At 38.5% G+C, this 26,929-nt stretch overlaps 1 protein-coding gene across 5 annotated transcripts in view; it reads right to left on the bottom strand.

Annotated features, from left to right (window-relative positions):
* Positions 1 to 26,929, bottom strand: part of CDC42SE2 (CDC42 small effector 2) — a 124,085-nt gene that overhangs the window by 14,363 nt on the left and 82,793 nt on the right. For all 5 annotated transcript variants that reach the window (XM_063706750.1, XM_004042452.4, XM_055386554.2 and 2 more), the window contains one exon: positions 20,795 to 21,133. In XM_063706750.1, coding sequence (XP_063562820.1) covers positions 20,795 to 20,848 — 54 coding nt within the window. In that variant the 5' untranslated portion in view covers positions 20,849 to 21,133. The remainder of the gene's footprint in view (positions 1 to 20,794; positions 21,134 to 26,929) is intronic.

The raw sequence follows: 26,929 nt of genomic DNA, 5'->3' as shown, positions 1-26,929 counted from the left end.
CTTGGGGCTCTGGAAGAGTGGGAGGGGGGCAAGGGTTTTATAAAAGACTACAAACATGGTGCAGTGTACACTGCTCGGGTGATGAGTACACCAAAATCCACAAATCACCACTAAAGAACTTACTCACGTAACCAAACACCACCTGTAGCCCCAATAACTATGGAAAATTAAATATTTTCTTCAAGAAAAAAAAATTAGCTGGGCATGGTGGCAGGCACCTGTAATCCCAGCTACTCGAGAGGCTGAGGCAGAAGAATCACTTGAACCTGGGGTGGGGGGTTGGGGGAGAGAGGTTGCAGTGAGCCGAGATCACACCACTGCACTCCAGCCTGGGTGCCAGACTGAGACTCTGTTTCAAAAGAAAAAAAAGAATAGTCATGGGCAAACAAGGGGAATTCCAGAGTCAGACCTCCGCAAAGAAAAACAGGAAATGGTGCACTCTGCTCTGATACGTATTAACAGTTGTCGTTAGCAGAGTCACCGTGTTTCCTGGAAACAAATTCTTTATAGGAAACTTTGTTAAGACCGTCAACTATCTGAATAATCCTTGCATCCTTAAAATATTAACTTTTATTCTGCATAAGGTGAAGGACTAGAGACCCAAATGAATTGCTATGTTAGTGTGGAGGGGACATTAGGCAAAATGTCTCTTCCCATAACTTTTTACATAATTACATCATAATTATTAAAGATAATGAACTAAACAATCTGGAGTATATCCAGGGAGGTGAGAAGCAGGTTAATTTCAAAGGATTTGCTACTGTGAGAACCTTATTTGCATCCTTATCTAAACAAGTATGTATATAACCATACTATATCTACCTCCCTCACATTTCTGGCATATGGATCAACTGTAGCTTCTAGAAAACAGTAATTACATAATCACTTAAAAGTTAAAACTTCCCCAAAGACTATTCTCTGGGCAGCTTAGTGTGCAAACACATGTCACTGAGAAGCAAATGAAGGCCAGGTCCCATCAGGTTAGCAGAAGGCCTACAGTAAGGGTAAAAGATGGTACAGCCTGAGGTAGTTCTAGAAGCAGATACAGAGTGAATAAAGAAAATGAAAATACTTGCCTTCTGGGACAGTGAAAAAAGCTGGAACTTTCAGGGTATAAAATAGCAATCATTTATGCAAATGTGGCCAAAGTAAATAAAAGGTTGAAAGCTATGCTGACTCAACTTTATGACCTAGAGAAAGTCAGTTGAGTTGTGTAACTAAATTCCTAAATATATGAATTAAATCTAACAAGCCCACTATTTCCAAATTGTGTCTTGGGGCATCCCAGCAAAACCCAGGGGTGCCAGGGTTTTCTATTTGAGGGAAACACAGTGAGGCTCAATGTGTGTTTGACACTGAGTGAACTACCAGCTTCAGATAATTTGTAACTTCAACATTAGAACATACATTCTTTTTAACAGCATATGTTTGTGAAGCTGAGTTTTCAGTGGTTACTGTGGAAAAAACCCAAGCACTATGCAAAAGTCAGTATGGAACTAGAAAAGAAGGTGGTGGTGTTCAGTCTGATTCCACAGTTTGAGAAGTTGTATAATCCCAACAGGCACAAACACACCATAAGTATGTAACTGGTTATTTAAGAATTAAATAAAAATATTTTTCAATTTATATCTTATTTTTTAAAGGCAAATAAGTTGTTGGGACATAAATCTTTACTAAGTTGTTTGTACCAAATTAGTTAATAAACAAGTCTGTACGGTATTTCTCTTGGCCTAAAGGCACCATGAAAAAAATTACAGAACCGTTAAGAGAAGTTTGGGAACCTCTGAAATAAGCTACATTAGTTTTTTGAAATATTGACAGTGTAATTAGGAACCAGGCATTTCTAAAACAAGTGGGTATTTTTTTCTATGATGCCAGTGACAGTGATTCCCTGGGTGCGTGAGCTGCTTCCAAGTTAATCAATCTAGTTCACAGTACGGAAAAAAAGGCTAACAAAAGTTGTAATAATATAAAAAATGGATTTGACATTTTTTGATGAAAATGATCTTTCTAGTGGATATTCATTGACACAAAAAATGAAAATACCTTTTATGGTAGTAATGTCAACAAACTATATGAAACACCCTTGCCCCAAGTCTCTCCCTACTCATTCTTTGAGACCCAGCTCAAACATAAACATTCCGAGTTGAGGCTGTTGGATATTTCCTGTTCTGAACATTCACAGCACATGGCTCATATTCAATTATAGTACTTAAAACATTGTATTGTAACTTACTTGCTTACAGTTTGATTTTCCTACACTACTAAGAGTTCTGTAACAGTAGCTGTGCCTGACACACAGTAGACAATAAATGACTGTTGAATGAATAAAAGGCTTTTTTAAAGAAACAATGTCAGCTCAGTTCTCTAAAAATTGTTTGTCTTATCTAATATTATCGCCAAATATTTCTCAAGAACCTATTATATTTGGAAGATGTAAACAATGTAATGCCAATTCTAATGAAGTTTACATTTCTGCATAAAAAATACTTATCTGCTGATTTAATTTTCTCTGTTTCATAGAAGTGCTGTGTGCTCTAGAGAGGTTTTAACTGGTAACACTGTTTTAGTTTTTATATTGGGTAGAACCTGTAAAGCAGTGGTTCTCAAGCTACAGTGTACATCAGAATCCCTGGAAGGTTTGTTAAAATACAGGTTTCTGAGCTCTAGTCACAGAAGATTTTCAGATTGAGCAAGTCTGGAGTGGAGCTTCAATTTGCATATCTAACAAGATTCCAAGTGATATTGATGGCTTAATGGTTTAGAAAACACTGGCTCTAAAGATTAACAGCTGAATGACTATTATTAAAAAGTCAGGCCAGGCGTGGTGGCTCACGCCTGTAAGCCTAGCACTTTGGGAGGCTGAGGCGGGCGGACTGCCTGAGCTCAGGAGTTCGAGACCAGCCTGGGCAACATGGCGAAACACCATCTCTACAAAAATACAAAAAATTAGCCAGGTGTGGTGGCACACCCCTGTAGTCCCAACTACTCGAAAGGCTGAGACACAATAATCGTTTGAACCCGGGAGGCAGACATTGCAGTGAGTCAAGATCACACAACTCCAGCCTGGGCAACAGAGAGAGGCTCTGTCTCAAAAAAAAAAAAAAAATTACAGATAGTCAAATAATAATAGATGCTGGTGAGGCTGCAGAGAAAAGGGAACACGTATATACTGCTGGTGGGAATGTAAATTAGTTTAGCCATTGTGGAAAGCAGTATGGCAATTTCTCAAAGAACTGAAAAACAGAAGTATCATTTGACCCAGGACCCCCTTACTGAGTATATACCCAAAGGAATATAAATCATTCTACCATAAAGACACATGTACACATATGTTCATCACACCACTATTCACAATCGCAAAGTCATGGCATCAACCTGAATGCCCATCAGTGGTAGACTCGATAAAGAAAACGTGGTACATATACACCATGGAATACCACACAGCCATAAAAAAGAACTAGACCATGTCCTTTGGAGCAACATGGATGGAGCTGGAGGCCATCATCCTAAGCAGACTAACACAGGAACATAATACCACATGTTCTCACTTATAAGTGGGAGCTAAACATTGAGTACACATGGACACAAAGAAGGCAACAACAGATACCAGGACCCATCTCAGAGTAGAGGGTGGGAGGAGGGAGAGGATCAAAAAACGACCTAATGGTTACTATGCCTATTACCTGGGTGATGAAATTATCTGTACAGCAGGTAATCTGTGACTCAGTTTACCTATATAATAAACCTACACATGTACCCCCTGAACCTCAAAGGTAAATTAAAAAAGATTAACAGCTGAATATTTAAAAAGTAAAAATGGGTAATAAAGAGTACTTATAAGATACCAGGCACAGTTCCAAGAACTTTAAAGCCATGAACTCATTTGCTAGTACCTTCTATAGCAGTATATGACATTTTACCTTCCCTTCAAATCTGGGATCCTCTGGCAAACTCTCACTTCTTGTCTCAGCCACTGCTCAGAAGTCCTCATTTGTTCACCTTTGTACTCTCTATTGAATAAAGGTGTTTTTTTTTGTTTTTTTTTTTTGTTTTTTTTTTTTGGAGACAAGAGTCTCATTCGTTACCCAGGTTGGAGTGCGGTGGTGCAATCTCAGCTCACTGCAACCTCCGCCTCCTGGGTTCAAGCGATTCTCTTGTCTCAGCCTCCCGAGTAGCTGGAATTACAGGCATGCACCACCACGCCCATCTAATTTTTTGTATTTTTAGTAAAGATGGGTTTCACCATGTTGGTCAGGCAGGTCTCGAACTCCTGACCTCAACTAATCCATCCACCTTGGCCTCCTAAAGTGCTGAGATTACAGGCATGAGCCACCATGCCTGGCCAAGATGGGAGTCTTAACAGTGTCCAGGTCCTGGATATTCATGTTCAAGAAGCTGAATTCAGCCTTCCCATGGGTGGTAATCTGAGTTGATAATACTGCCTGTGGAAGTCTGGTTTCTAAGAATATAACAAAAAAAATCTCTAATATGTTAAGGGACAAATGAAAGAGAAACAAGGTTTTAGATACTGCAGAGACTGGAAAAATATCTGCTCTTCAATAACTGAATAGCCTACTTTGGATTCCAAATTCTCATACTTAGGTCAAAACTTGAGAAAATAATAAACTTCTTCTATACATGAACTTGTACTGTATCTTCTACGGTGGGAAAAATAATTCTACTTGTCTGGCTTCTAGAGCTTAGCTCACTCACTGGAATGCCAGCAGTGGCCCTCAGGTGACAGAGCTTATATAAGGAGCTCTCTCTAGAGGAGATGAGAGTCACACCATAGATCACCACAGAGAAACCAAAACCAGCTAGTATTATAAGCAGAGAATTATCTAAGTCAAAGTACAGAAAGGAAACATATTTTGTGTTGGAAATATTCATAAATAAATAGGTGAGTTGCTGGTAATGCATTTACAATTCAATCTTAAGTGTGGTGCTGTCGGTATCTGTCCTTTAGGGTTTAGTAGGTAACTAACCTTTTCCTACTTAGTATGTATTTTGCAGCTTTTGACAGATGAGAAGTTTGCAGGAGACCCCCAAATTTGTTTTTAAAAGGAATCTCTAAGCAAATCTATAGTGACCTTTTCAAGGGCCAAATTGCTAAAAGCAAAATTGAAGGAACTAGTTGTTCTCATCTCTCAGTGAGAAACCTGAAGTGAAAACAGTTTTTTTCTCCTTCTATTTAAAATTAGTATCTGGTTTAAGTCACATATTCCAAGTATGAAAACTGAAGCACAAAATAGGTTAAAAAAAAAAAAAAAAAGGAGGGGAGAAACTAATCTGAACTAGCTTTCAAGTATTAATGATATTGTTAATATCATTGGTGTTAAAAACTTTTCACTAGAAATTTCTGTCACTATGGGTCCATCTGGGATTGTTTCTATACACTGTATATATACGGTGTACAACGTACCTAGGAAGATATTACTTGCCAAAGTCCCACAGCTAACTAAAATCAGATCTGGGAGTCTTCCTTGTCCACTGTTGTTTCCTTCACATCACTGTGTGAACAACTGTGTTTCAAAGCAACTCATATAATTCCCCCCAAACATTTACTATATAAAATTGAAATACAAAAATCAAGTGTTTATATTAACTCTATGTGAAGAGTGTTTACAATTGAGCCAAGTACTGTACTATAATTAATTTTTCTTACACCACACTTTGCACTGGAATTGCTTCTGGCTTGCTTAGCTTTAAAAAAAAAAATTCTGTCACAAATTTTACACACAATGTCTGCTTAACTTTTTTTTTTTTTTTTTTTTTGAGACAGTCTCACTCTGTTGCCCAGGCTGGAGTGCAGTGGCACGATCTCGCCTCACTGCAACCTCTGCCACCCGGGTTCAGGTGATTCTCCTGCCTCAGCCTCCCAAGTAGCTGGGATTACAGGCACCTGCGACCGCACCCAGCTAATTTTAGTAGAGATGGGGTTTCACCGTCTTGGCCAGGCTGGTCTTGAACTCACCTCGTGATCCACCTGCCTTGGCCTCCCAAAGTTGTTTGCTTACCTCTTAATGAAACTATCATTAATTGTTCTAATACCCTCCATAAGTATCTCGTGGTATAACCGATTAAATAGCTAAGTGACTTGTCCAGATAGTCTGAAATTTCACTCAGTAGTATGGGTTCTTTTTCATTCAACCAAGAGACTACTGTTTTTTGTTTTGTTTTGTTTTGTAGTTCAGGGAAATTTTCCCATAGTATTACTTTGATAATTTACTAGGGAAATTTTCCTGTAGTATTACTTTGATAATTTATTATCCTCCAATGCCTTTTGTCCTCTTTTTTGTAACTTTAGGCAGATTTTGTACTTCCTGGGTTGATCATCTAACTTTCTTAATTTTCCCTTCTACTTTACATTTCTTTATATTTTTGTTTTGCTTGCTGGAAGAATGAACTACATCTTCCAGCCTTCTCATGGACTACTTTATTTCAGCTATCATATTATTTCCAAGCATCGTTTCTTGTTATCGATTTGTTCCTTCTCTCTCTCGCTTCCTTTGTAGGCATGTTGTTCTTGTTTAGTGAATCCAGTGTCTCATCATCTGAGACCTATTCATGTTTTTTGTTTTGTTTTTTAGTTTTTTCCTATTGCCTGTATCATCTATTCTGAGTTCTTTTATTCAGTTCATTCCTTTTAGCTTTTCTGTTGTCTAATGAACACAGGCCATCCAAACGAGGCTTAGTGTGCATGGGTCATGTTCAACTGTAAATTCAATGAACAGTGATCAGATGGTGAGCTCACTTTTTGCTTGGGGAAACCACAATTGCAGGTTATCAGCAGGTCCCTTCTGTGATGGCAGTAGGCTCTCTAGAAAAGGACCTGCTGAAGTCCAGACAGAAGAGTTCAAATCTAGTTGCAGGCATTCTAAGATGAAGGCAGGTAAAGAATGCTGGCTGGCTGGCTTGCTTATCAGTATCCCCCTCTGTACGCAGTTAGGCAGTGGCTCACTCAGCTAAATAGGTTCCCACTCTACCATCCCAACTATTTTTTTATTATATCTGATCCATGGTTCTCTCTCCTCTTCACTCTCTTTTTCTTTGTAGGTTTTATCTTTTTGTTATTTAAACTCCTTTAATGTCTTGTGAAGTAGGGTTTCAGGAAAGAAGAAAATATACATATAAACCCAGTCCAACATCCTCTCTTATGTTGAGATAACTATATCTCTCTTTGTGGTAACTAACGTCAAATCAAACGAGAACAAAATATTGCTGGTAAGAGACCAGCTCTTTAAGATTTGATGGTCATGTTCATTTCAAATAGAAATGTACTTGAAAATAACCAATGGGGATAAAAGCAAAATTTTAAAAGCCCGTTACTTAAAATGAGAGCAAATTGCAATTTATCAACTCAACATCCATAATAAGAGCATTCACTTATGCCATGCACTCTGCTAAGCACTTTAGATAAATTATCTTAATATATTTTAATTCACTACCTATCTTGAATCCTATGAGATAGGTGTCATTATTCTCATTTGCAGAAATTCAATTAATCTGCCCAAGGTCAAACAGTAAATAAATAAGTACCAGCTCTGGAATTCAAATCCAGATCTGTCTGACATTTTTTTTTTTTTTTTTTTGAGACGGAGTCTCACTCTGCCGCCCAGGCAGGAGAGCAGTGGCGCGATCTCGGCTCACTGCAACCTCCGCCTCCCAGGTTCAAGCAATTCTGCCTCAGCGCCTCCCGAGTAGCTGGGACTACAGGTGCGTGCCACCACACCCAGCTAATTTTTTTTTATTTTTAGTGGAGACGGGGTTTCACTGTGTTAGCCAGGATGGTCTTTATCTCCTGACGTTGTGATCCACCCACCTCAGCCTCCCAAAGTGCTGGGATTACAGGCGTGAGCCACCACCGCGCCCAGCCTTTCTGACCAACTCTAATAGAGAACCAGCCCTCACATGAAAAGGGGAAAAACCTGTTTGGTTTTTAAGAACCTTGGGGTTCTTAAAAATATGATCACTTCCTATAGCTAAGTACTCCTGAAAGCACATTTGCCTTAGGTTTCTTACAAATTTTATCTGTCATAAGGTAGGCCAAAAAAATGGCATTGAGTAATATCTTTTTTTGCTTAATGTAGAGGAGATTCTGTTTACTTATCCCAAATGACCCACAGACAGCTAACACTATCTCCAGTATCTTAACGACTTTTGAATATATGCACAAGTACATAACAGGTACATGCATAAGTATTTGTTCATGTTAAGATCCCAATGAAGACATCACCCAACTGTTACCCAGGTAGACACTGCAAGAACAAATAAAACCAAAACAAAACAAACAGTGATAGGGGATAAGGGGGGGGAAACGAAGAAATTAAAATGATAGACATGTTTCTCATTAAGTTAATATATATGAAAGCATTTGAACTAAGTCTGCAAAAATGGCAGATAATAATTAACACTTGGTAGCAAGAAACGCTTTCTGAAATACTGAATCACTGCTTGTTTCACTGTAACTTACCACCTAGTGCTGTATCTGCATAGTCTCACAATTCAACTTTATATCCAACATGGGTGTTCATTTCTATTTGGATAAAATTTACTGAAATATACTAGAAAGAAAACTGGTCTTAAAATGCAAAAGGCTCTGCCACTAATTCGCTGATCTTAACTTAGTTTACTAATTAACTTCTTATTATAGTTTCCAAATCCGCATGCACGCATGCCCACATGCATTTGACTACGTTTGCCTATGATGTCTCTAAGATCTAAAATTTTAAGATTGGATGAAAATTATTTTCATTTCACAAAAGAAAACAAAATCACATATAAAACAAACAATATCCCATCTGCTAAAACAAGAATGTAAGCATAACACCTTTTCAAGAAACTATAAGAAAGTTCAATAGACAAAAGTAGATGGAACATAAATACCAGAAATATCTAAGAACCAGAAGAATTTTTACTATGTGCAAAGGTGATAAGAGATCAGACCAAACTTTAGGGTACCCCGAGAACTGAGAACTGACCTAGAATTTGTCTTGCATGAGAACTGCTAATAAAATGTATCTGTAATATTTCCTACTCAATATGAACAAGTCTGAGAGGATGAAAAACTGAATGGTTTATACCATCTGTTTACATCACAGATGAACAGATTCTTAAAAAGTGCTTCTAAAACTGTTCAATATATTATAAACATCATAAATACCAGCCCCAGATAGTTATTAAAATACCATTATATTATTAAATCCCAGATAATTACTTAAGTTCTAACTTCCCTTTAGTCACGGATACATATCAGCAAAAACATTTTATTTTTCTACAACAATGCACTACCTAGTTTCAACCTACTACTGATTTGAAAAATAACGCAATTTTGAGTTCCTTACCAGTATTCCTTTCTTTCCTATTTGTATACATCAAGGCCACGTGAGAATCAGAACCCAATCCTCACTAACTCTAGACAGACAAAGGCTTAATCCTCTTCATTCTTGTTGTGTCTAGGCTTATAAACCCCAAAAGTCAGTTTAAAAAAAAAAATTCATGCTATTGGTGTTTTAGAAGCAACTCTTTAGCCATTTTAATAATTAGCCACCTCATGAAAAGATGGAGATTTGCACATCATTTACACAATAACAGAATTTGTAATTAAAGGCTATGTTTTCTAAATAAACATAATTTCACAGATATAGTCAGATGACTTTCAAACAACTAAAGAAATGTTTGACCAGGCTAAGTCGCTCATGCCTGTAATCCCAGCACTTTGGGAGGCTGAGGCAGGAAGATCACTTGTGGCCAGAAGCCTGAGACCAGCCTGGGCAACAAAACAAGACCCTGTCTCTGCTGGGGAGAAAAAAAAAAAAGGTAAAATAAATGTTTCAGTATTCACACTGAATGAAAGAAATCTTCCAGTTAAGAGGAACACATAGTGACTCCATTTAACGTTGCCTATTAGATGAGGCAAGATGATTTTTTCCAATGGGCATATAGAAAAAAAAATAATTGATGCTTATTTGCCATATGTATTTTAAAAATTATTTAACCATAAGTTTCTTTTCTCTTTTGTTCATAAATTTTTTCGCTGAGTTTCTTTTCTTTTCCTTTACATGGTAATTATTTTTGTCATAACAACGATAATAAAATACTTTTTCTGAACTCCAGAGCTCCATGCTCTGACTACTATAATCAATGGTCTACAACATGGAATGTGCTCACCCAAAGGGGGCACATAAAATGATCTGTTGGAATGTGGGAGGAAAATACTAGACCTTCTCTTTATTTTTCATCTCTTTTAAAAAATTAAGCCCTCCTAGTAAGTCATATATAGGCTGACATGGATGTATGTTGGCTACTGACTACACTTGTTTCTGTAAGAGTTACTAGAAACAAAATAAGCAGAAAGCACTGAATTAAATTAGTGCTTAACCATACTTGAAATTAAACATAAAAACAAAGATGTTGTCTTATAAAGTCACTTTAATCTGCTTCAGTTTATCTAAATGTGTCTTTTTCTGTACTCTGAAATAATTAGTCTTACACTGTAATAGAAATGGAATATGCTGATGACAAAGGGTGTGGAAGTGTGGAACTGGGGTTACTACTTCAATAAATCTCTAATTTGTGCATAATCCTGAAGCTCACAACCTATTAATAAGTCAGAGTTACTGTTCACTCTCATATTAAAATGCAAAACAATACAAGGCTAACCTTCAAAAAACTGTTACTACATTCTTCCCCCAATGATAAAAATTTTGAAGTCTGAAAATACCATGTGTTGAAGAGGATATGGCACAATGGAACATTCAAACAGCTGGTGGGAATGTAAGATGGTAACATCAAGTCTAAAAGAATTTGCTTTTGCTTGGTAAAGGTAACTTCCTCAGCTGTTAGACCCAGTAATGTCACTCCTAGGTATATACCCTAGAAAAACTTGTGCACATGTTACCAGGCTACACATACACAAATGCACAAAAGAGCATTGTGCATAATAGTCGCGTACTAGGTTTATCAAAAGAACTGTAATGGAAAAATCTATTACGGTACAGCCAAACAAGAAAACATTAAAGAAAAATGAACATAAAATTTAGCTATCTGCATCAATATGAATCAATCTTATAAATATACCATTGGATGAAAGAAGAAAACGCCAAAGATTACAACCAGGAATGACTCCATTTAACGTTAAAACAGGCAAACTAAATTATACTGTTTAGGGATACATACATAGATGGTAAAATCGTAAAACACAACAAGGAAGTGATTACCATAAAAATCAGGACAGCAGTTCCTCCAGGTGTTGGAACAGGCATGTGTGTAATTGGAAAGGACACAAGGAGGCTTCTGGGGTGCTGGCAATGTCCTATTTCTTAACGAGTAATATGTACTTCATAATATATTTGTTTCATAACTTTTATACTGTACATTTATATGTAAAATAAATCCTTTCAAATTATTAATTTTTGGTATTATAATGGTATTGTGGTTATGTTAAATAAGAGTCCTTATCTTTTAGGGATACTGAAATATTTATGGACAAAATGATATAATATCTCAGATTTGCCTTCAAAATAACAGAGCAAAGGATAAAGTGGATGGAATGAGGTGAAGATTAGACAAGAATTAAAGTTGTTGAAGCTGAGAGATGGGTACACAGGGCTCATTATACTACTGTCTACTTCTGAATATGTTTAAAAATATAAGTTTTTAAAAGCCTTTATGGAAATAGCTTAAAAATAAAGACACACCAGTTTCACAAATGGGAATTATAAAGATATTCAATACAGGTCTAATCCAAATCCCAACAGGCCTTATGGAAAACCTGACAAACTAATTTTAAAACTGATCTGTAATAGTCAAGGGCTAAGACTGGCCAAAACACGACAAAAGGTGAACAAAGACAAAGGGATCTGCCCTCGCAGATATCAAAACAGTATTAATGCAAACTCTAGAAGACACTGTGTATCATCGTGTATTGGCACCAGGATGAACAAATGGTCAAACAGAATCTAGAGTCTGACTCATGCATGTAGGGAAGCCTGATAATGTACACTGCATACCAGTGGGGAGGGGAGAGACTTCTATTTTTTTTTTTTTTTTGAGATGGAGTCTCACTCTGTTGCCCAGGCTGGAGTGCAGTGGCGCGATCTCGGCTCATTGCAAGCTCCGCCTCCCAGGTTCACGCCATTCTCCTGCCTCAGCCTCCTGAGTAGCTGGGACCACAGGCATCCGCCACCACGCCCAGCTATTTTTTTGTATTTTTAGTAGAGACAGGGTTTCACCGTGTTAGCCAGGACAGTCTCGATCTCCTGACCTCGTGATCTACCCTCCTTGCCCTCCCAAAGTGCTGGGATTACAGGTGTGAGCCACTGTGCCTGTCCAGGAAAGACTTCTTATGAAGTCGCTGTGGGACAGAGGGTTCCCCATATGGAAAATAAATATAATTAAATCCCTTCTTCGAAAATCCACAAAATCAACTCCAGGCTTCTAAAAGGCAAAATTATTCCACTTTTATAGGGAAATTTGGGTGAATTATCCTTATGAATGAGAGGTAAGAAAAAATTCTTAAGCACAAAAATATAAGCCAAAAAAGGTACTTTGTTAAATCACACATAACCAACAAATAATCTGTATTCAGAACGTAAGAGGGAAGTCTATGAATAAATAAGAAATTTTAAAAATGTACAAAAGACATGAACAGGCATGTCTTTCACACAGGAGGAAACCATACTGAGCAACAAGCACATGAAGAAGTGCTTCCCTTAACCTCACTAGCAATTGGAAAAGAACAATACCATGAAATCCCACCTTACCCATCAGACTGACAAAAATTAAAAAGTGAAAAAACAAGCATTAATGAAGATGTTGTGAAAGTGAAACTATACCACATTAATGTGGGAGCAGTTATCCCTTTGCAAAATAATTTGGCACTATCTTGTGAAACTGATCATGCCCACACCCCACAATTCAGTATTTCCACTTTTAGATATATATGCTACAGAAACAAGTATACTCAAAGTCATGTATATACTGAGATATGTACAAGAATTTACAGCAGTTTGTAACAGAAAAAAAACTTAAAACTAGAAACTACTCAAATGTCCACCAACAGATCATCTGTATTGGGTAGGAGCTTATATCTGTTTGTTGTTGTGCATCATTACATGATATATATACACACACATATATATATCATTACATGATATATATATACAGACATATGTATATGATATACACACACACACATATATTTGTATATTTTGACCTGTTATATATATAAGCATATAAAATTATATATATATATATATATATATAAAATTTGTTTTTTGAAACAGGGTTTCACTCTGTTGCCCAGGCTGGAGTGCAGGGATGCGATCCTGGCTCACTACAGCTTCAACCTCCCAGCTCAAGCAATCCTCCTACCTCAGCCTCCCGAGTAGCTGGGACTACAGGCACACACTACCACACACAGCTAATTTTTAAAATTTTTTGTAGAGACAAGGTCCTACTATGTTACACCCCAGGCTGGTCTCGAACTCCTAGGCTCTAGCAATGCTCCCGCCTCAGCCTCCCAAAGTGTTGGGATTATACGTGCAAGTCACTGCACCTGGCCTGTTTTATAATTTTTGTACCAAATATATTACAGTTTGAAAGAAGATTTAATTTTTCTTTTAAAGATTATTACTTTTGCTGATGTCACATTTTAAGTAACTAAAAATTGCAACAACCACATGGTTTACAAAGAAATGGCTTGCTTCGTCTTGAGGTATGTAGTCAAAAAAACAAACAAAAAAAACCCTCCAATCTGAACTGAATAAAGATCAACTCCATTCTGAACCGAAAAACATTAAAGCAAAATTTCTTCTCTGACATTTATAAACTTATAAAAGCATTATACTTTCAAAACATAAATAGCTTTCTACTGCCTTCTTATCCCTTTTCCCCATCTTGAACTCACGCCGAATGCTATGGACACTAGCTTACCAACAGTTCCTAATTGGTTAAGGGCACAGACAACAGTACTGGAACACCAGAACCTGTCTATTCCACAGTTTTGAAAAGAGCCTTTCTAGTTTGTTTTCAAGTACATATAGACAAATTCAAACTATCTCCACAGTTATATTAAAGGAGCTGAAGAGGTACAATATACAGTGAATACCATCCACTACATTACAAAGTGACTATCTACAAGAAAATAGCAATAGTCCTAAGGCAGGGGAGGTAGTTCCAGTATACTAGTCTTTAGAATTTCTAGGTTTAGTAGTACAGTTAAAACATTTGAATCAGTCTTCCATGATGTTTTTCTAAAAAGTAGGGTTTTCATTTCTCAACTGATAAGGCTAATTTTCTTCTCTTTATTGTTTAGACAGAATCTCGCTCTGTCTCCAGGCTGGAGTGCAGTGGCGCAATCTCCGCTCACTGCAAGCTCCGCTTCCCGGGTTCACACCATTCTCCTGCCTCAGCCTCCCGAGTAGCTGGGACTGCAGGCACCCGCCACCACACCCGGCTAATTTTTTGTATTTTTAGTAGAGACTGGGTTTCACCACATTAGCCAGGATGGTCTCGATCTTCTGACCTCGTGATCCGCCTGCCTTGGCCTCCCAAAGTGCTCGGGATACAGGTGTGAGCCACCACGCCAGGCCCTGATAAGGCTAATTTTCTTCTTTTATTAAGTAAATTCATTTAGTTTAAGCATTTTGAGATGACTATGGTTTTATAATGTGATGTGTGAAATTAAATCAGGAACATGCACATTTGTGTTTTCAGAAAAAGGAAAAAAATTGACACTTTTACTATACTCATACCTAATTTAGGGTATAAAATGTGGTTCCTGAAAATGGAAGTTCTATACAAATCTGTGCCATATGCGGTTATTATTGCATAGTAGCTATTGAGATCCATCATATTTGACCAATCACTTTTCTGTTTTACATAAATCCCCTCATGGAGTGCCCTCAGCTAGAGTTTCCTCTAGCCACCTTTCATGGAATTGTTGGTTCATCCTCTGAGGCTGCAGTAGTAACTTTGATGTTTTCTTTTTTTTCTTTTTTTTTTTTTTGAGACAGAGTCTCACTCTGTGGCCCAGTCCAGGCTGGAGTGCAGTGGCATGATCTCGGCTCACTGCAACCCTCGCCTCCCAGTCTCAAACAATTCTCCTGCCTCAGCCTCCCGAGTAGCTGGGATTACAGGCATGTGACACCACGCCCAGCTATTTTTTGTATTTTTAGTAGAGACAGGGTTTCACCATGTTGGCCAGGCTGGTCTCGAACTCCTGACCTCAGGTAATCAGCCCGCCTCGGCCTCCCAAAGTGCTGGGATTACAGGCATGAGCCACTGCACCTGGCCTAACTTTGATGTTTTCTAAAAGCAATCCTTAGCTGTCTAACTGATCTATCCCCACTCCGTTTCCTCAACCACTTCCCTTGAAGTAACCTTGAACCATCTAAACACTGAGCACACTGCACTTCCTCTGTTTCACTGTGGCAACTCCAGCACCATCACTTGCACATATCCTCATGCCCCCACCCTGACTATTATAGGTTAAAACTATACATCAGAACAACAAATGGCAGAAAGAAAAGCCACAAAGGGAATAAGCAACCTTATTGCAGAGCATATTCCATACTCAACTCCAGACAGCTGAGGAGGCTAAATGTGCATGAAGGAGTGAAGTGGCTCACTGGGCTACAGTGTACAGTATGGTTTGTCAGTGCTCTCTGTCTGAGCATACAGTAAGTCAAACCACTAGAAAAAATAGGTATGTTCTTCCACATACTTTGGCTTTTTGCTCTAAACCATTCAATGATTTCCTATTTCACAAAGAATAAAAACCAGTCTTTTCATGACCTGGAAGACCAAACATGAACTGGCCCTTGGTTACCTCTTAGACCTCATTCCCACCACTGGCCCCATGCCTCACAGCCACTCTGCCTTCTCTGATGTTCCACTCACACACCCAACCTTGCACTTACTACTCACTCTAAGTGCTTTGCCCCAAGTATTTGTGTACTTTACTCCCTTAAACTTGTGCCTATACAGCACTTAATCTGAGAGGCCTTCCCTGAACACACTATTTAAATTAATATCCCCATTTCCCCAACGTCATCCTCTTTTTTCTTGCTTTCTTTTTCCACGGTGCACTTATCACCACCTGATACCATACATACTTATTTGTACAGTAAATATGTCCTCCACTAAAGTGAGACAAGATGATGGTAGAGATGACATCTGTTGTATTCACTGTTATCTCACCACTACCTGGCTCATTGTAGAAATACCAGAGTGTTATTGTTACAAATGTACTGTAAGTGCGTACATGTCCAAAATAACACATTCCAAGGCCAGGTGTGGTGGCTCATGCCTGCAATTCCCAGCACTTTGGAAGGCTGAGGCAGGAGGATCATTTGAGGTCAGGAGTTCAACATCTGCCTGGCCAACAAGGTGAAACTCCATCTCTACTAAAATATAAAAATTAACCGGGTGTGGTGGCGCATGCCTGTAGTCCCAGCTACTCGGGAGGCTGAGGCAGGAGAATTGTCTGAACCTAGGAGGCGGAGGTTGCAGTGAGCCAAGATCGCACCACTGCACTCCAGCTTGGGAGACACAGCGAGACTCCTTCTCAAAAAAAAAAAAAAAAAAGAGTAAGAGAAAAAAAAAAGGCTGGGCGCGGTGGCTCACAGCTATAATCCCAGCACTTTGGGAGGTCGAGGCGGGTGGATCACTTGAGGTCAGGAGTTCGAGACCAGCCTGGCTAACATGGAGAAACCCCATCTCTACTAAAACTACAAAAATTAGCTGGGCATGGTGGAGGGTGCCTGTAATTCCAGCTACTCAGGACGCTGAGGCAGGAGAATTGCTTAAACCCAGGAGGCAGAGGTTGCAGTGAGCCAAGATCGCACCATTGCACTCCAGCCTAGGCGACAAGAGCAAAACTCCGTCTCAAAACAAACAAAAACAAAAACAAATTAACACATTCCAGATACAAGCAGCATTACAAAAAATCAGTGCTATGTGGGAAACCATTAGATGGGAAGGCAAATAATATGAATAGAAAAGTGGCTTTTTTTTTTTTTCTGTAAATCAGGGTTCCTTGTTTTTTAAAGCTACCTTAGAAGCTGACCAGTATTCTGATGCTCAATAAGTTGGTGAAGAATTCACTATAGTTCTGTCAACAGCTAACAAATCTTTTTTTTTTTTTTTTTTTTTTTTTTTTTTTTAGATAGAGTCTTGCCCTGTCGCCAGGCTGGAGCACAGCTGCGCAATCTCAGCTCACTGCAACCTCCACCTTGAGGGTTCAAGCAATTCTCCTGCCTCAGCCTCTGGAGTAGCTAGGACTTCAGGCACATAACATCACATCGGCTAATTTTTTTTTTTTTTTTTTTTTTTTTAGTAGAGACAGGGTTTCACCATGTTGCTCAGGCTGGTCTCGAACTCCTGAGCTCAGGCAATCCACCTGCCTTGGCCTCTCAAAGTGCTAGGATTACAGGTGTTAGCCACTGCGCCCAGCCCTAACAACTCTTTTTAAAAAATTAAATTGCAGGGCAGCAACCATCCAATTAAAAATCTACAACCTTAGCTATATCTAGCAACAGCAACTACAGCAACAGCAACTACAGCATTACTAAGTTACTAAGTTTTGGAATACCACGGTTCAAAACATTGGGGCTCTATTATACCCTGCATTGTACTATATTAAAATGAAGGAGTAGGAGGAGAAAAATGATTATTCTACTATACTCAGAAAAATACATTCTATTTTCTTCCCAATATTGGGTTGTTCCTTTTTCATACATGGAATGTGCAAAAGCAGGGGGTGATAGGGAACAAGTGGGAGAGTTGGCATGCAGCACTTTATTTCAGTAAATATTTTAGAAAACTTTAGCAGATGACCAAGCAGCTTTAAGATAAGGCAGTCTTGATATTGTTTAGAATACCAAGGATATGTCTTTGTATAATGTAAAGAAACAAAAATTAGTGATTCTTTACATCTGTTTCCTGATGCCAACAAGCAAGCTATTCCTCCATTATGGTGACCACAAAGCCCCATTAAGTTTTATGTAATTTTTCTCAGGAATCAAAAAGGTAAGAAATCAGATGTCCATGGAATTTTTATGGAATACTTCACATAAATATGTATTCATTAAACAATAACAAACAACTAACATATTAAATGTTGTACTGATACGGGAGTGCTGGGAAGGGAAGAGTGTGGTCCCTTTAAATGATATGGGAGTGGGAACAGGGAAGTGCTGGGTAGAGAAAGGCAGGTCCCTGGCTAGGGCTCCACCCCCACGGACAAACATAGGTGAGGACAGGCACTCCTGCTTTCGGGCCCAAATGTTGCATTTTCCAAGACCACCCTGGCCCACCGTGCCCCCATCCTGGGCCTATAAAAACCCAAGACCCTAGCAGGCAGACACATAGGCAGCCAAACGTCGAGAGGAGCACATCAGCGGAAGAAGACACAAGCGGTTAGACGGTAAAAAGAGGTCGAGGGAACACGCCTGCACAAGAGCACACCAACAGACACCAGCATGCCAGCAGGCCATCAACTGGCTGGACGAGGCGGAGTTTGTCCGGGGCAGTTAAAGGAGAGCTGGGGCCACCTAGCAGCCCAACTCCAGGGCAAAACCATCTCCTTTCTGGCTCCCTCATCGACAGAGAGCTACTTCCACTCAATAAAACTTTGCACTCCTTCTCCAAGCCCACGTGTGATCCAATTCTTCTAGTACACCAAAGCAAGAACCCAGGATACAGAAAGTCTTCTGTCCCTGTAACAAGGTAGAGGGTCTAACTGAGCTGGTTAACACAAGGCAAACTAAAAAAGCACCCTGTAACACACGCCTTCTGGCACTTCAGCTATAAAGATTCATCCCTAGACATTGTCGTGGGGTCAGAACCCCACAGCTCCCCGTCTGTATGCTCCCCTAGAGGTTTGAGCAGCAGGGCACTGAAGAAGCGAGCCACACCCCCATCGCATGGCTTCTAGGGGGACAAGGGAACTTTTCCAGTTTCAGTATGAGAGAAACTCAAGTTGCAAATCCTCTGTGTAGCAGAAAATGTATTTCTGATGTCTCATAACTCCAGAGGCTTATGCTCCTGCCATTTAAATACCTAATCTGTGTCTTCCTATTTTAGCTATTGGTGAGTATACATTTATCATATATTGAAGAGAATTCACTTTATTATATACCCTTTATTATATATCACGTCACTGCACTCCAGCCTGGGCAACAGAATGAGACTCCATCTCAAAAAAATAAATAAATAAATAAAATAAAAATAAATTCAATGCAATCCAAAAAAAAAAAAAAAAACAAACTCTAAGATTTACATATGTATTATGAAATATCTCAAACAAGAAAAAAAATAAAGAAAAATATAATAAGAAAACATGTAACCACAATCCAGCTTTTAAAAAAGACATCACCAACAGAGTTAGAAAAGAAGAGCTAAGAAAAAATTTCCCCTATGACACAGCAAAACATACTAAGTAAGTAGAGCAATTAAAATAATATGGTAGGGCACAGTGGCTCATGCTTGTAATCCCAGCACTTTGGGAGGCCGAGGCAGGTGAATCACTTGAGATTGGGAGTTATGTGTACAATTATATTTTTAAAATTTAATCCTTATTTTTCCTCTTACGTTGTTACAAATATAAATAAAACAAAATATCAATTCATTTGTTCAGCCAGCCAACAATCAATCATGTATACCTACACTCTCCAAGATATTATATTTGATCCTGAAGATACAAAGTTAACGTGGTGAAGACCCATAAATTATTCAAAATGTTGTGGGAGAGACTGTAGAATAGTTATTTACTATGCAAAAGGTTCCATGCTATAATAGAAAAATTAACTAAAGAGCTGTGGGAATACAGATGAGTATTATCTCATTCAGGGGAAAGCTGGGGAAATTTTTATGTAAGTAACATTTTATTTAGGCACCTTAAAAAATGAAAAGAAGGCCAGGTGCAGTGGCTCACGCCTGTAATCCCAGCACTTTGGGAGGCAGAGGCGGGTGGATCACCTGAGGTCAGGAGTTCGAGACCAGCCTGACCAACATGGTGAAACCCTGTCTGTACTAAAAGTACAAAATTAGCCAGGCGTGATGGCACATGCCTGTAATCCCAGCTACTCAAGAGGCTGAGGCAGGAGAATCACTTGAACCCGGGAGGCGGAAGTTGCAGTGAGCCGAGATCACGCCATTGCACTCCAGCCTGGGCAGTAAGAGTGAAACTCCGTCTTAATAAAAAACAGAATTTGGAAGCTGGAGGGCAGGATTTTGGTAGAGGTAACAATATGTGCATATATTAGAGGGCACAAAAACAAGGAATATACCAAGAAGTCAGTCAAGACCACTGACAAGCTATATGACTTTGGGCAAAAAACTGAACCTGTTTCAACTGAAAAATAAAGACAATGATATCTTCCTCAGAGGGTTGCTCTGAGGAAAATGAGATGGTAAACTGAGAGGAATATGATGGCAATATGGCTGTCACATCTTCCACCCACTGACTTCCAAGGCTGATTTATCTGTTTTACCTCAGGTTACTATCTCCTTTTTCTCTCACTATTCCTCCAGAAGCTATTTGACAGAAGAACACCTCCTCTCAGTCATGTACGATGAATGGTCTAGGAGAGTTCTTGACATATAGTATTTACTTTAAAAACATTATTTCTTTTTAAACATATGTTCAGAGTTCCACTGAACTATTCTCTGTGGTATTCTCTAGAACTGCTTTGCAATTACTGCTAGGATCCCAATCCTCAGTTTGAGAACCAGTGGAAAGTTTAATAAGCACCCCACCTGATGTGTCCACATACTTCATACTTACAGGCTGAGGCTGTTCTGCAATACAGCAGTTGAAACACAACCAGAATTCACTCATGCTTACAGTCCACAGTAAATGAGCACCAATGAAGGTTCCAAATCTCAACTCGGGAAGTTCCAAAAATATGCTCCTCAATACGATGATGTCCACTGATGCCAAGATGAGATTTTATTATTTCACCGTGTTTTTGTTCCTGGAAGTCAAGTATCTTACACAGTCAATTTAATAAAGAAAAATTTGGATTGCTTCCTTTCTTTGCTTCTGGTTCTACAGAGACTCCTTTCTGAACCACGACGAAGGTGTAAAAATTGTTGTCTTGACCCAGGGACTATAACAGATAGTCTAGGAAAAAAAAAGAAAAAGTAAAAAAAAGTTAAACTTTACTTATCCTTGAAAGCTTTTATTTCTTAAAATAAATATTACCGAAAAAAGTAAACACTGAAAAAAATCAAGATTTTAACAAACTGATATTGATTCAACAAATTATTTTTTGAGCAACTTTTTAAGTGTCAAGTTCTAGGTGTAGTAGTAAAAGTAGACAGAAATTTTGCCTTCGTGGGGCATCCTATTTTATGATTATAAAAGTATGGATTATTTTAATGAGTTAATTTTTAAAAATCACTAATTAGAACATTATGACTGCCACATACAAGTTTCTAATTCCAAGAAGAAATAATGATCACCATTTTCATATAGGTTTCTTCAGTTGAGTCCTTTATTCTCACAGACAACTCAGACAGTAATTGACACAGCAATGAATTCTAAGGAGATAATCAAGCAGGTGCAGTTCATCAAAAACCATAAACAAACTTATTACCTTATCCACTGGAATTAGAGCTGTACATGAAAAATGGGTAGAGGTTAAGTTGGCTTTCTTCTGTGAATCGAGCTATTAGATCCCTACCACTCCCACCACTCCTACCATCATTACTAGAATGCATGTTAGTCAAAATACTTTACATCCCACCGTGGCAAACCAAGCTGAGTCTATCAGAATCCTTGTCAGGCAATTTTCTATCTGCAGTTGGACAAAGAGTTAAACCTATTTTTTCTTTCTGATTGCCAAGCTGTTGACTTTAAGGATGTCCTTAGTCAATAATATCCTATACCTCATGTGGAAGATGGTTTTGAGGTAATAATGCTGACAAGCAGCGGCAAAAGAGAAGTGGGAAGTCAAGATGACATGAATCTCTGATTCTAGGCATCCCTAAGATCAGTTTCACCTGTGCACCAGATGTTTGGTTTTGTAAGGCAACATATCTCCCTCTTTAGCCTGAAGTTATGATGAAGTGGGTTTATATCACTTGCAGACTACTACAATAGTCAAGTTAAGATGTCCAATAGACCGTTTGATATATAGATCTGAAGCCAAGGAGAAGTTTTGGAATCATCAGATTATGACTAAAGCAATGAATGATCTCTAGGCAAAACAGTATCATGACAAGCAAAGTGTGCTCAACAGTCCTCTGAGTAAGAACAGCATTTAAATCATAGGTAGAAAAAGAGAAGTCTACTAAGGAGGTTTGGGTGTTACCAGAATTAGAAGAGGAAAATCCGTTAAATGTGGTGTCACTGGAGCCTGTTTCAAGGAGAAAGTGGGTGGCAGTATTAACTGCCACTGAGATAGGAAAGACTGAGGACTATTCCTTAGACTGTGCAGCAAACACAGTGTGACGCTGGCAACAGCAGTTTCAGTAAAGTAGTGTGGGTAGAAATCAGATTACAGGAGGTTAAGTGAGTGAAAGGAAAGCAGCAGAGTCAACAAGTGTAGACAATGTTTGCAAGAAAAATGGATATAAAGTTTAAAAAGTAGAGTGGTAGAATGAAGAAAATGAGCCTTCCTTGAAATGAAAAGATCAAAGACTAAAGATGTATCAATTTGACTGTGTTCAAAGAGATGTTAACATTTTTGTCCCAAATGGCGAAATATAAATCACTTATTTGTAAATTCTGGAAAGAGACCTCACACATTTATAAGCTTTGCCAACTATAGATCAGTAACAACCACATTACAGGATCACAGAGTCCTGAACATTAAGTGAAATTAAATTCCTCCCTTTTGCTTTTTCCGAAGCCACAACTCTAAACCTGGAAAGACAGAAGTGACGGTAATTTTTGTAGCTGTACAGATGAAGATGTAATGTGAAGTTAAGGCACACATCCTCAGTGTCACAAATCTGGGTAGTATAACAAGGCATGAATTCAGGACCCTGATTCTACAGTCCAGAGGACAAGTCCTCTAACATACAGGAAAATGACATGTTAAGATTTAAGCATACGTCCAAGGAATATCAAAAGAAAGAAAAGTTTACATTTTTGCCATTAATTAAAATTCAGAACCTGGAATGTTTATTTAAGCAGAGATGAACATTCCTTATCTTACCCAAACTCTAAACCAAGGAAGTGGCAGTCTTTGGCCAATGAATTGGGTAAATACTGTGAAGTTTTATAAGCTCAAAGAATGGTATCACTTATTTCCTCCATCCAATCCTCTTAGCAGGAATATAAGAGAAAAGGCTTAAATATACAGTCTCATGAACATTATTTCAGTACTGCTATTTAACAAGTTTAATTTCACCCCGGATCAAAAATCTTGCCCATTAAGAAGCCTTTGTGAAATTAAAAAAAAAAATTTTTTTCAGATAGGGTCTCACTGTGTTGCCCAGGCTGGAATGCAGTGGCATGATCACAGCTCACTGCAGCCTTGACTTTCTGAGCTCAGGTGATCCTCCTGCCTTAGCCTCCCAAGTAGCTGGGACTACAGATGTGTACTGCCACACTTTGCTAATTTTTTATTTTGTGTAGAGACAGGGTCTCACTGTTTTGCCCAGGCTGAGCTCAAACTGCTGAGCTCACACTTCAGCCTCCCAAAGTGCTGGGATTATAGACATGAGCCACCGCACCTGGCCTAAAGTACAATAACTTCTATTGCTACATATTTCCATTTAGATAATGGATCTGCTAAAACATATTTTCAAACCAAGAAGATGTTTGCAATTCCATGGATTTTTATTTAAGTAAATATATGGATCTTAAAATGTTTCAGACATGCTTTGGAATGTGATATCAATACATCTTCTATCTTCTTGCTTTTCTAAACAAATTTCCTTTTTTTAGAACGGTTTTCTAAAGTATATATATGTAAAACATATTTACACATAAACACCTTCAAGGAAGTATTGAATTCTTCACAAAAAACTTCAACACTGCCACTAATAACTATACTAATAGTTACTTTCACTTCTTGAGCTGAAAGCTGCTTAAAACATGACCATTTTTAAAACCTATACTTTTTGAAATCTTTAGATAACAGAAGGAGAGTCATTTTACAATAACATCAACATATAAACTTGGCTTTAAATACAGCTCAGCAAATTCCACACATAACTAAGGGGTCAGACTGGTCTACAGCACAAGAGAGTATTTTAACAACCTCATAGATTCATAAGACATAAGATTTTAGAAAGGGAAGGGACTTTTAAAGAGAACATCATGGAACTTGGTCATTAAATAGCTTATCCAAGGCCACTTAGCTAGTGAGCTTCCTTAAATTTGCTTACAAATGAGACTGACATGAGTAGAAAAGTGCAATAGTATTCTGTACTCAAAATATTATCCACTATCAGTTCCCCTCCTCCTCCTTTTTGCCACCTAAATCAAATGCTACAGATACCAGCCTCCTACCTGCATGAAGTTTTGCTGCTGACAACTTAATGAAGTTAAATTCCAACATCCTACCCGCAATTTAATACAAATGCTTTTTAGGTCAACTTCCAAAGAAAAATAATAATGTTTTGATGTGAAAAACTAGACAGTGGGGCATGTCAGGTAACTAGGTTTTTTTTTTAATCTAAAATATTTTAACTCAGTTCAGGTATTAAGTATGCTCAGTTTGTGTGAAACTGAATAAAAAATTCAGAATTTGGACTTTGAAATAAAAGATCTGTGACAGTTATAGCACTAATTTTTCAGAAATGTTAGTTCAGGCAAGTGACAAGCTCTATCACTCTGTTCCCTCCCTCCCTCTCTCCCTCTCTTCTCTCTCTTCTCTTTCTCTCTCTCTTTCTTTTTTTTGAGACAGAGTTTCAGCTCTGTTGCCCAGGCTGCAGTGCAGTGGAGCAATCCTCGCTCACTGCAGCCTTGACCTCTCGGGTTCAAATGATCCTCCCACCTCAGCCTCCGAAGTAGCTGGGACTACAGGTACATGCCACCACATTTGGCTAACTTTTGAACTTTTTATAGAGACAGGGTCTCACTATGTTGCCCAGGCTTACCCTCAGTTTTCTTGGTTATAAAATGAAATACTGCATTGCCATTTCACAGGTCTGAAATGAGGATTAAATTAGCTAATATATATGAAGGTACAGTATATATTATAAAGAGCATACAGGTTGAATATCCCTTTTCCTAAATGCTTGGGACCAGAAGTAATGTAGATTTCAGATTTTCTTGTAGTTTGAAATACTTGCTTTATATTTATCCTACTGAACACCCTAAATCTGAAAAATTTGAAATCCAAAATGCTCCAGTGAACATTTCCTTGGACCATGTCAGCATTCAAAAAATTCTGGCTGGGCACAGTGGCTCACACCTGTAGTCCCAACATTTGGCGCAGCTGAAGCATGAGGATTGTGTGAAGCCAAGAGTTCAAGACTAGCCTAGGCAACATAGCAAGACCTCATCTCTACAAAACAATTTAATTTAATTTAAATTTTAAATTTTTTTTTACGTTTTGGACTTTGGAGCATTTCAGATTTCAGATTTTTGGATTTGGATGCTCACCTTGTATTGATATAAGATGCTTTTTTGTTACGAGAATTAAAATGGCAAAATAGCATTATTCTGCTATAGCAAAAACAGGTAATTTGCTGCAAACTTTGAAGAAACAGCCTAAAATCTATCTAGAAAAAAAATGAAGAAAATGAAAAAAGGTGAATTATGGTTTTATACAAAACAAAATGAATGACAGCTTCAGGCAACACAGATGATTCTCACATGGCGAGATAAGAAACATGACACAATATACATGCAATGATTTCTGTGAATTTCAAAAACAATTTAAACTATTTTGTTTAGAGATGCATACATATGTATAAAATTAAAGCAAGGAAACTTATAATTAAAGTCAGGAGAATGGTTACCTCTAGGCCTGAGAGCAAGGATTACAAATAGGAAGAGGTGCTTATGGGCTCCTGGAATGCTGACAGTGTTCCACTTCTTGACCTGGGTGGTAGCTACACAGGTATTTGCTTTATAATTATTTGTTAAATAATACATGTATCCACTATGCAATTTTATTTTATTTTATTTTTTTTGAGACAGGGTCTTGCTTTGCTGCCCAGGCTAGAGTGCAGTGTCACAATCTCAGCTCACCGCAACCTCTGCCTCCCAGACTCAAACCATCCTACCCTTAATCTTCCAAGTAGCTGGGACTACGGGTATGTGCCATCATGTCCAGCTAATTTTTAAATTTTTTGTAGAGACAAGGTCTCACTATGTTGCCCAGGCTGGTCTCAAACTCCTGGGCTCAAGCAATCTGCCTGCCTCCTTCTCCCAAAATGCTGGGATTAGAGGCATGAGCCACAATGCCTGGCCACTATGCAATTTGTATGTATTTTTAAATGATAATTTTTTTTTTTTTTTTTAGACAGAGTTTTGCTCTATCACCGAGGCCAGAGTGCAGTGGCGCAATCTCAGCTCACTGCAACTTCAGCCTCCCAGGTTCAAACCATTCTCGTGCCTCAGCCTCCTGAGTACATGCTGTGACTACAGGCGCCCACCACCACGCCCAGCTAATTTTTGTATTTTTTTTAGTAGAGATGGGGTTTCACCATGTTGGCTAGGCTGGTCTCAAATGCCTGACCTCAAGTGATCCGCTGGCCTCGGCCTCCCTAAATGCTGGGATTACGGGCATGAGCCACCATGCCCAGCCTTAAATGACAAAAATTTAAATGAAATGTCAATTTAAAAAGTAGGCCGGGCATGATGGCTCAGACCTGTAATCCTAGCACTTTGGGAGGCTAAAGTGGGAGGATTACATGAGGCCAGGAGTTCAAGACCAGCATGGCCAATGCAGCAAAACCCCGTCCCTACCAAAAATACAAAAATTAGCTGGGCATGGTGGCATGCACCTGTAAT

This window comes from Gorilla gorilla, chromosome 4 (assembly GCF_029281585.2).
Source record: "Gorilla gorilla gorilla isolate KB3781 chromosome 4, NHGRI_mGorGor1-v2.1_pri, whole genome shotgun sequence".
In the NCBI taxonomy this organism is placed as follows: Eukaryota; Metazoa; Chordata; class Mammalia; order Primates; family Hominidae; genus Gorilla; species Gorilla gorilla.
This window is presented reverse-complemented; position numbering and strand designations above follow the sequence as displayed.